The sequence below is a fragment of the Mastigoproctus giganteus genome, chromosome 10 (assembly GCF_048544385.1).
Source record: "Mastigoproctus giganteus isolate SK-2022 chromosome 10, ASM4854438v1, whole genome shotgun sequence".
In the NCBI taxonomy this organism is placed as follows: Eukaryota; Metazoa; Arthropoda; class Arachnida; order Uropygi; family Thelyphonidae; genus Mastigoproctus; species Mastigoproctus giganteus.
The window spans coordinates 162,013,789-162,025,914 of NC_143584.1; the positions used below are offsets into that span (position 1 = coordinate 162,013,789).

The window sequence follows — 12,126 nt, forward strand, 5'->3', positions numbered from 1 at the left end:
ACTACAGAGCATGTGCCGGTCGGGACGCGGTATAAAAAACACCTGATACTGAGCTCCGTTAATCAATGTTACTCTTGTTCTTCAGATGGGAAAGGTAGCAGACTTAAGCGAGTTTGACAAAGGCCAAAATCCAAAATGGCACGGCTGGTTGGGTGCTCACGTTCAGCTGTGGTTAGTACCTACCAAAAGTGGTCCGAGGAGGGGGGAACCCATGAACCACTGGCGAGGTATTGGACGACCATGGCTCATCAATGTTGGAGATGGGAGTAATATGTCACAACACACAGTACATCAAACCCTGCTGAAAATGGGGCTGCTCCGAGTGCCAATGCTAACCACGGTTCACTAGCAACAGTGCTGTTGTTGTTGTTTGGTTTTTAGGAGCATTAGCAACTAAGGCCATATTGCTCCGGGATATGCGGTGGTCATTCCCTGACCTTTCCGCATCCTTCATATTTGGTGGCGACGGGCTCGAACCCCGGTCTAATCAAGAAGCGTGTGCTATGCACTGCTGCTCCTTCCCACCTGGCTACGGAGGCGCCTTAGCAACAGTGCCTACAATGGGCACGTTGAATTGGAATTGGACCTCGAGTGATTGGAAGAAGGTCGCCTGGTCCGATGAAGCATGTTTCCTGTTGTACCATGTGGATGGCTGGGTACGTGTGCATTGTTTACCTGGGGAAGTGATGGCACCTGGATGCACCGTGGGATTAAAACAAGCCGGTGGCAGCAGTGTCATGCTTTGGACAATGTTCTGCTGGGACACCCTGAGTCCAGTCATCCATGTGCTGGGCATTCTGATGTCTACCACCTACCTAAACATCATTGCTGACCAGGTACACCCTTTCACAGCAATGGTCTTCTCCTCTGGCAGTGCTATCTTTCAGCAGGATAATGCACCATGCCACACCGCCTGTATTGTTCAAGACTGGTTCGCGGAACATGAGGAAGACTTCCAAGTATTGCCCTGACATCCAAATTCCCCAGATATCAATCTCATCTAGCATCTGTGGTTTGTGTTAGAACAGAAACTCTGATCTGCGGCATCTCAACCAGGGACTTTACAGGAGTTAAAGGATCTGCTAGTTACATGTTGGTGCCAGATACCGCCAGACACATTTAGAAATCTTGTAGCACCCATGCCTCTCCGGGTACGAGCTTTTTTTTGGCTCCACGTGGAGGACCAACATTGCATTAGGTAGGTGGTCATAATGTTTGGCTCATCGGTGTGTATATATATATATATCCCCTTATATGCTCAATATGAGAGAGCTGTTCATAATTAAAATTTGGCTCTCATGGTCACCAGTGAATGCTTCACTGCCTTTCAGTAGTTCAACCATAGAACATGACCTTTTGTGGTTCTACAGAGGCAGATGAATGCGCCATGCCACACCGCCTGTATTGTTCAAGACTGGTTCGCGGAACGTGAGGAAGACTTCCAGGTATTGCCCTGACCTCCAAATTCCCCAGACATCAATCTCATCTAGCATCTGTGGTTTGTGTCAGAACAGAAACTCTGATCTGTGGTGTCTCAACCATGGACTTTACAGGAGTTAAAGGATCTGCTAGTTACGTGTTGGTACCAGATACCACAAGACATTTAGAAATCTTGTAGCACCCATGCCTCTCTGGGTACGAGCTTTTTTTTGGCTGCACGTGGAGGACCAACATCATATTAGGTAGGTGGTTATAATGTTTGGCTCATCGGTGTGTGTATATATAAATATCCCCTTATATGCTCAACATGAGAGAGCTGTTCATAATTAAAATTTGGCTATAATGGTCACCAGTGAATGCTTCACTGCCTTTCAGTAGTTCAAACATAGAAACATGACTTTTGTGGTTCTACAGAGGCAGATGAATGCCCCCCCCCCCAAATCTGATCGGTGTGCCCAAAATCTTTCCTCTTTCATTTCATTATTTTCCCTTTATGAGGTTCACAGTTAAAATCTTGCAAAAAAAAAAAAAAAAAAAATCTGGATCTGCTTTGTAATGTGATAATAATTCTGGCTCAATCCACACTAATCATGCCATATGTACAAGGTTGTGGATCCCATCTTGCTGAACCTTTAATAAACCCAATTTCTTTGTTAGAATATTTCATATCCATTCATCTGAGATGCTCACTGGTGCACTTTTTCATAGGGGCGCCTCCGTAGCCAGGAGCAGCAGCGCGTAGCACACGCTTCTTGATTAGACTGGGGTTCCAGCTCGTGACCACCAAATACGGAGGATGCGGAAAGGTTGGGGAATGACCACCGCATATCCCTCGAGCAATATGGCCTTAATTGCTAATGCTCCTAAAAACCAAATAACAACAACTATTTCACAGACTAAAAATTGCAGGTCTGTAATCACCATATCATTCACTGCAGTCTTTTCTTGGCAATTACCCAATGACCCTTGTAGTGGAAAAACATTTCGTGGTGTGCATTTTTTTCACCAGGGCACATATGATGGAACAGGTGTACCCACAGTATGCAAGATTTCATCTGGCATTAAAGCCTTCTTCTGAGGATATCTTAAGACAGTATGATGCCCATCATCTGTAAATAAAAATAAATCCGTATTTTTGTACAGGCAACCCCCATATAACGCAGTACTTCTACAACACGATTTGAGAACTGCTGCAATCCCCGCATAACATGGTACTTATATAATACAGTTTTGCTCTAACACGGTTTGAGAAAACCCTGTTATTATGTTATATGTAGTTTTCAACATTTCCATTCCTTTTTTGAATCCCTGCTGTTAACTAGCTAGTCGTTATCGCCTTCGTGATATTTTTCTAAAGCATATTTCTTGAAGTCACCATCATAAAACAATAAAAACAATTTGCAGTTCCTGGTTTACTGGTCTTTTCTGTTAGTGTAATCAATTCTTGTAGTAAACTTGACCTTCTTGCATTTACTATAGTACCAATAGCTGGAATTCTGTGTGTTTTCACATTATTATGGTGAAATGTGTTTCCCCTTCCACGAATTATTTAATCATAAAAAAAACATAGATAAAGTTTCAGAAATTCATTATTCCATATCTCACTTGTGTGTATCGAGTTTGTTGCAACTTGTGCATGCTGTGTTCTTTTTTTATTAATCGCTTATCTCATTTTTACTGTTTTAAATTTTACATCCAAAAAAAAATATATATATCAGTGAACAGAAATATCAATTAGTTAGTATGTAAGTGTAAATTTATTTTTATTTTGCTAACTGGAAAATATTCTTTCGATTTTCATGTATCATTTAACTTTGTTAATTGGTAAGGTAATAAAGTTAAATTTGTGCTTTATATCTAAGTGGGGGTCCACTGTATTTCGTTGGAAGATCCTTGGGTTAGGTTCTGTGATACTGAACACGTGCTTGTTTGAGACCATAAAAAAATTGTGACCGAAGCATGCAGATTGTGACTTTTAAAGAGACCAGAAGGTACATGAAATCTAGATGCTACAGAACAGATTGTGCTTAGCAGTGATGAAGAGGAAGAAAATTAAATGAACATACATTATCTGACATATAATGTATCACAGTTTCTAAGGTAAGACGTTTGTTCAGTTATTACTTTTAACTTACTACTATTATAATAATAATAATAATAATAATAATAAAAAAAAAAAAAAAACGTGCATTTTTGTTATCTTTTGGAACAACCCCCCCTTTTTGCATTGGTTCTTAGTCCCAAATAATACTGTTTTCCATTACACGAGGATTACTTGTATTTGTATATACAAAGGCTGAATAACAAAACAAAAATAAATTCATAAGTTTATTGTCATTATTTCTTTGAGGCCACAACCTCTTCAATATTTCCTTGTAAATTCAGATTTAAATAAGGAACAAGAACCGGAATTACAAGTCGTCATTGGGAGATTAGTGCCAAAAAAAAAAAAGAGAGACCAAATGTGCCTACTTCAAAGAAACCAAATACTGTATACTTGAAATTCATATCCAATTACAAACACATAAAAGCAATGCAGTAGCTATTGAAACATTAGAGGACACTACCCTGAAATGTTTATTATTAAAATTAAATATTTATAATTTATAAGATTTAAATAAAGTGTTTGGTACAGATGATTTTCTGTCTCAAAAAATTAAGATTTTAAACCCACCTTCCAAAGCCATAGTCTGATCCTCTTCCATACTCTCCTGCTCTTTTTTTTCGAGAATAGTAATCATATTCATCATCAGAATAATCATCATAGTCTCTAGGACGTTTTGAATAAGGATCTAATTTATCCATAGATTTTGATTTTCCTGGTGGAAGTGCTGGAGCTGTAAAGGAATTTATTTGAAGAATTATATATTTAGTTATAGCAAAGTTAGGGCTATCAATTTTGCAAATTTCAAATTTTTAAAGATTGTTCTTGAGACAGTCATATACCAACCAATCAACACTACGATCAAAGCTTCATGCATTTGTGAGATCGAATGCACATAACCAGTTATTATGATATTAAAAAAAAACACCCTCATAGCATACATTAGGTTCCAGTCCTTAACCTAACCAAAATGGAGATGAGAATAGCTTTAAATAAGGGACTAAACTAGAGCATTGCCCCTATACAGGTTTCATATATCCATCCAGGTAGAAAATTAATGACATCATTAGCAAAAGACCTAACTTAACAGATAAGGAAATAGTTAAATATGAAAACATTTACAAGCAGGATTATAATGAAAAAAATTAACAGCAGTGTACAAGGTACAGATAGGCAGACCTCTTTGACTCACAGTTCTGTTCCATAAATAATGCTTATCCTCAGAAAGCTCTAGCTTTCTGAGGATAAGCATTATTTTGATAAAGCATCATTATCTAAAGCTAAAGACAGTACATTTTCTGCCTGTTCAAAACTAATGATATAACTTGCACATTGAATATCTCTTTAGAAGCTAATTACTTTACCTACTAAGCTAAATTTTACTGACAGGTCTCTGGGGTCCCTATAAGCAGTATCTGCATATATAGCTGAGTTTTACCTGCTAGGAACAGAAAGACAAATTGTACCGGCTCCCTTCCCTCCATCCCAATTAAAATATGGTCACTTCTTTGACAATGTTCTTTTGATCGCAAAACCTGCCCAAATTAAATCCAATTTGGAGGGGTTAAAAAGTGTGCACGAGAGGCTACAATATATTGTAGAAGATAAATTCAACAACGACCTTAGCTTTTTTGAATTTTTATTTAGAAGTAAAAACAGAATGTTAACTAAGAGGTAACAAAGGCAATTTATATCTATATAAATATTCATTATGGATTCCTCTCACAAAAAGTCAATAGTCATCGCTGTTAAATAATTCTCCCTTAAGGACAGAGAGGGAGAAATATCATTACCGAAGTAGAGGCTTCAACAAGAATGCATCCCTCTTTAATATTAAGGAATTTCTTAATATTAAAAAAAAAAAAAAAAAAAAGATCAAAGACTAAGAAATACTAATTCTGTAGACAATAGATTACTAATGACGTCTATATTATACCTTATCAAGAAATATGTGATATTATTTGTATTGGAAGTACACATTTCTTTACATCCAGAAACAAAAAAAAAAAAAAAAAAGAAAAAAAAAAAAAAAAAAAGGGGGCACCCGAAATGGTTTTTCAACTTTCGAGAAATGGGACAATATCCAAGTCTTGATAAGAAAAGAGACAATACTACTGTACTGTCTTTTATGAAAGCAAAGTTCACAATTTAGGCCATAAACTAGTAAAGCACTGGCCAAGAGAACAAATAAGAACTCTACAAATGCACAGCAGCCAAAGATCAATTTCAGAAAAATGGACTCTTGATCTAATGTGACAAAGAATTGGAAGAGATGGAACGGCTGTCATCTGTTTGGAAAAAAAAAAAAAAAAAAAAAAAAGTTTGCTTACGATAGAAGCAAAAGCATTAGCAATATTTTATTATGATTATTTATTGTGTTTGGTAATGTTTTGGTTACAAATGTGTGTTCAATCTTGGGTGGTCGGCACCTAACCCTATTTTTCCCACAGGGCCTGTTGTTCATATTACACGGGGGTTTCTAGGAACACAACTATCGTGCTATACGAGGATTGACTGTATCTAACTTCAGGGCCAGTCCTGCATGGTTTTATAACTTGAAGAGTTCCTTTCTCATTAAGAATTTTTTTTACTGGATAATGGTCATATATCTTTTAATTATAAGAAAAGATTCTACTTCATAATTATCTTTACTTTGACTAGCACACATTTGTATTTCAGCTGGCATACATTTTGCATTTCACTGAATTCACTACTATTTATTTGTCTTAAGATGACACTCAACACAATCTGACAATTAAATAATGGGATTGATTTTTCCTGCCTGCACAGTGAATACTACATTAAAAAAGTTTCCCACTCAAATTACTACAATGTGCTCTTTCAGTAGAACACATGCATGTGAATACTGCTTCAGTAGTTCAAGCCATGGCTAACAAGAAGCTAGTGGTGTGCTGTCAGAAAATTGAAGCTGGTACATTCAGCAATTAAACTTTAAGTTGGGTAAAAGTACGGAGGAAGCATTCAAATACCCAAAAAAGGTTTATGGAGATGAGTGTATTCTGTATGTGTGTGTTTCAGTGACAGACATGGGTCGATCGAGGACTACGTCAGACTGGGATGGCTGGTTTCCATTTGAACTGAAGGAAATGTTGAATCCATAATCTTGTGAATGAAGACTGAACATTAATAAAGAAATGGTTCACAACATTTCATAAAATGATTTAGGGTGGAAATGAAAGATTTGTTCATGATTTGTGTCACACAGCCTGAACCCGGAGCAAACGCAAAAAAGAATCGACCATTGTCGCAATTTCCTCGAATCTGTTGAAGATGAAAGTTGGTGCTTCCTATATGACTCTGAGATGAAAAGACAAAGCATGGAGTGCTGATCGCCAAGCTCACCCAGGCAGAAGATTGGACCCAAGACAATGCTGACCGTTTTCTTTGACATCTAAAGAATCATTCACAAGGAATTGTCCATCAGGGCATTACAGTCAACGGCCACTACTGCTCAGGTGTCATGCAACGCCTGTATGAGTATGCGTGTCGAGTAATATGCAACTTGTTCAACACAACCAGCTGGCTGCTGTTCCACAATGCACCAACACACACAACCCTCAACGTGAAGTAGTTTTTGTCAGAAAAAGCAATCACAACCATCAAGCATGCATGCTTCCTACTCGCCCGATTTGGCACCAGGACTATTTTGTTCTTGAAAATTAAGAGGGTGCTGAAAGGACATTACTTTGAAAATATATAACCGTTTCCAGACTTTGGCATTGTTATATTCTTTTTTTTTTTTTTTTTTTTTAATTTTGTCTCATTTAATTGGCAGACTGTGTATAGTCATCATACTGCTGTGAGAATGAACAAGGTCACCATTAAACGTAGTCAATTTTAGACGTAAGGGGGTGATTAGGGCACTCTGATGTTTCCTTCTTTGTACTCTTCTTTATATTTTGCAGTATTACAATGTTTGTGTTTAAACAGATCGGTAAAAATAATTGTTTTTTTTTTTTCTGATCTTATTTATATATGCAAGGTTTTTTTGACCTCTAGTATCTTTAAAGGGGGCCCTGCAAGAGCTTAGCCCTTGGGCTCCGAGAAGTGTAAGTACAGCCCTGAAGGTGGATGCAGTCCTGTTATTGTTTGTTAGTTATTTGGTTTTTAGGAGCATTAGCAACTAAGGCCACATTGGTCTGGGATATGCGGTGGTCATTCCCCGACCTTTCCGCATCCAACGTATATGGGGGTGACGGCTCGAACCCAGGTCTAATCAAGAAGTGTGTGCTACACCTTGCAGCTCCTTCCCACCTGGCTACGGAGGCGCCCTGCAGTCCTGCGAAAACAATTCTTTTATTATTGATAACTCCAAGGTTCTTATGTGAAGTAATGAAAGGGATGTCTACATGATCCAGGGAGATTTTAACCAGGAAAGAATCCATTTATAAGTAATTTATAGATGTTTTGATTTTGAATGGTTAGATATTCTGAGAATTCACTTAAATTGTTGCAAAGAAACGTTTGAGAGCAACAGACAGATAAAGGCAAGTCCAAAATAAAAAAAAAAAAAAAAAAGAAAGAAAGAAAGAAATAATTTGCATAAGTGAAAACATTTTTATGAATTTATGGTTGAAGGACTGCTGAAAAGTGTGTGGACAAAAGAGTACCACCAACTTGTGGAAGCAAACTAAAACCACTATAGATCTATCTGTACCATAGGAATCATTAATAACCTATAGTAAAGAATTTCCCAAGAAAGACAATTAGACTTCCTGAAAGTAAGTAAAAGGATTTAAGAAGCAAAATGCACAACTTGGAGTATACAGCATCATACGCTGAAATGATATTAGGTAGACAATGTCTACTTGGCCAACATTTTAATGCATTCATAATTAAGAAGTTTGTGGCAGACCTACCAAGTCTATCCACCTTTATCATACCAATGGGTATGATAAAGGTGGGCAAGAAAAACCGTTTAGAAAGGACAGGCAGAAAGTAGCATTCATTTTGATAACAAAATAAACATAGAAAATTACATAAACCAAATATCTTTGTTTTCTAGGTTGTGACAGGAAAAATATTTATGGCTTGCTCATGGATCTGGGAAAAAGTTTGAAGTAGCAAAATTATAGTACTGTGTATGAATATCAAAAAGGCAGACACTGGTAATGCTGAGCATAAAAAGGGAAACGTTATCAATCCTGGCTGTACATTTGATAACTTTTTATTTTAACCAATTCCTTTGACACATGAACTGAGTTCAGAAGACAAACAGGAAGGTTATTATCATGAAAATCAAGCATGGATAAAGGTTTTAGTTAAACATGCATTTCTGAACTCAAAGTTTGATAGTAGAGGGTTTTTAGATTTGCAGTAGATTCTTGAGTTGTTGATTTTGAGGTTGATAACGTGCACAACTGCAGACCCTTTTAGTTTGTTAAACTCTGTCCACCTTGATAAAAATGGATAAATAGCCAACGAAAGTTGTGGGAGGTTTCCACATGCATAGAAATGGAAGAGTAAATTCAGCACACATTTCAGTCTTCGGATATGAAGGAATATACATACCAATAATGTCAATGAAGGTAAGGTGAGGTGAGGTGAAACTTAACTATGATGTGTGGAGCCTCAAAAAAGATAAAAAAGGATAATTATTTTCAAGAATGAACTAATTTCTTTTTAATGAAAATTACAGTTCTGTGTTTTTCATGAGAAAATATGATGGTTGAAAGAGTCATTAGTTTGTTTCCAATATATCTTACATTTTGAAGAAGCATTGTTATCTTAGGTGGATGGTTTTTAAGAGGAGCCAAGATCTAAATTAATGCAATGCGGATTTACTGATTTACAGAAATGGGGGAAGGGAATGTGAGTTGATAGCTTACAAATTCCTGTAGGTTGCATTCCTTGAGATTCTAACTGGAACTAGGAAAGCTGCAGCTTTGTTAAGAGATGTTTAATTGATAACCTTACTGCACCAGAGGTATTGACCAAGGTGGCTAATTTGACTAATGTGCAGTTGAATTAGCTTATTAAATGTATTGGGTTCAACAGCATAGTTTGATGGGGTCAGTCAGTCAACCTGAGGGGAAGAATTCCAATTAGTCTTAAAGAAAATGCACAGTAATAAGAGTAAAAGGTTTAGAGTAAGCAATGCAGACAAAGTATTAAGTTAGCAGACATTTACATGCCAAGACAAGTGGCACAATAAATTGAGCCTAAACCATAGTCAAAATTATAAACAAAAAGAAAAATTTAAAGAATTTGTTCTTTTTACTTCTCAATGAATAAAATACATAAGCAGCCAAACGTTTTACCCAGAACAGGCACTGTACAAAGACAATCTGAAGAGCAATAAAATACATGTAGAAGGCTTCTGTGGCTCTACAGATCTGAAGTAAACTGAAAAATTATTGAATTAGAAATAATAGCTGCAAACCAACAAGGGATATCTTGACTCACCTTGGAGAATCAGAGAAAGGAGTCTTTCTAAAGAAGAAGAAACAACTTGCTATCAAATGAATGCGATAATACTATGGCATAACAATAGTGCCATACACTGTAAGATAAATGGGGTGTTCCATATAAATGAAAATAAACAGCAAGAAATAATAGTGATTGGTTTTTCAATCACCAGGAGGCGAAAGTTTTAAAAATATACTTATACCAAAACTTTAATAGTAAATAAAGCCGCGATTAGCTCTATGGGATTAATCAATTTACAGTTTGTAATCATATCACTGCCACAGAAAGCAACATATTTTTGAGTTGAAGGGTAGATGTGTCCGTTTTAAAGGCCACAACATACTAGTTGCTAATTTTAATGCCTTATCAAACTAACAGTGCCCGAGCGAGAATATTATAGTGTGTTTTGTTTTATGCTACAATATTTTTCATTTATCAATATCTGACAGTGGCTTTCAGTGAGGTGAGTTAACATTACAGCGTAATTCTGGCTCTAATTCTCTGGATAGTCCAAATAGAAGTGCCTATAAATTTGCTCATGTGGCTTGCAGCTGTATTTATCAAATTTCATATACTTTCAGCTTAAAGTGTGGGAGACACATTAATATTTAACTCAATTTTTTACCAAACACTGAACAAACCTCCACTCATTGCTGTTACCATGAATATATGCATAAAAGCTTATCATGTATCGAAATTTTATGCAAAAATTTTATTCACACCAAATGCAAAACTTTTAATATTTCCTTATAAATTATCTCATCAAAATGTTATATAAACTGTCTTATCTATCACAGTTCAACCTCATTTTACTTCTCCATAGACTGTAAGAGTCTTTCAATGCCATTAAAAAAATATATAAACTTATTTCTTTATACATAAAATGGTTGTAAAAACTTACTATTTTTCTTTTCAACTTTAACTTCTATTGTTCCTCTACCATGGCTTGTTTCCATTTCTGCAACACGTTCTTCCACAATAGCCGAGAGAGCAGATTTCTTCAATTTCATTGTCATTATAAGATCATATGCATCCTGGTCTACTGTTTTCTGAAATAATAACAATATATATAATTCAATGAAGCAAAGTGCAAAAATAAACACAATGCATACACAAGTACAGCTGTTAAACAGCAGCCTCGCACAGACTACTACTGAATAATTGTCACTGCCTATCCACTACAGATGGCTTAAGGTACAGTGCAAGATGTTAGTTAACATCAGCGGCTGCAAGGCATATGATGCAAAAAAGCAAGCTTATGCAGCATCAGCCAAAAAAAAAAAAAAAAAAAACCATTTCACCCCTCCATTTGTTCCAAATGCCTGTCCAGCTCAGCCTTATATTTATTTAGGCTATCAACTTCCACAACAAAAGATGGAAGTCCTTTCCACCAATCAACTACCGCTGGCTAAAAGCAAATTTCCACACATCTATTCTACAACTGTCTTTCCTCAATTTAAATCTGTACCCCCTCAGGTTCTTAATCTGAGTAAGAGGAAGAATTCAGCTTGCTCAACCCATTCAAGGTCTTATACACCTCAATCAGATCACCTCGCAGGTGCCTACTCTCCAGGTGCTGCTATTTGCAGAACTTAAGTGTTTCTTCAAAGAGCACCCATTTATTCCCCTCACCAATCTTGTTGCCCTTCTTTGCACTCGTTCTAGCAACTCTACATCCTTCCTAAAATGAGGCCGCCAGACCTGTACACAGTAATCTAGGTGTGGCCTGACCATTGCCTTGTATAATGGGATAATCACATCCCTGTCCCTGCTAGCAAAATTCCTATATATATCATTGACAAGATTCCATGACCTGCCCTGGCAGTTCATCTGCACTGTTCAGTGAACTTCATATTTGACTGCACAATTACCCAAAGGTCTTTTTCACTTTCTACTTTCCTGAGTGCAGAACCACACAGTTGGTAGGTTTCTCTTCAGTTATTGCTACCCATATGCATTTGTCAATGTGAAACTTCAGTTGCCACATCTCAGCCCATTTGCACAACTTATCTAGATCCAGTTGGAGTAGCATACTGTCTTTACTGTCGTTAACAACTCTGCCAACCTTTGTATCACCTGAAAACTTGGACATTAAACCTAATATACCTTCATCAATATCACTGATAAATATATCAAACAACAATGGGCCCAAC

General features: G+C 36.8%; 1 protein-coding gene across 1 annotated transcript in view; it reads right to left on the minus strand.

The window, feature by feature from the left end:
* The window catches only part of LOC150079435 (uncharacterized), a 171,794-nt gene that overhangs the window by 16,141 nt on the left and 143,527 nt on the right, over nucleotides 1-12,126 (minus strand). Inside the window, exons 9-10 of the mRNA XM_090382327.1 lie at nucleotides 10,875-11,022; nucleotides 4,115-4,277 (exon numbers count right to left, since the gene is read on the minus strand). Coding sequence (XP_090238453.1) covers nucleotides 4,115-4,277; nucleotides 10,875-11,022 — 311 coding nt within the window. The remainder of the gene's footprint in view (nucleotides 1-4,114; nucleotides 4,278-10,874; nucleotides 11,023-12,126) is intronic.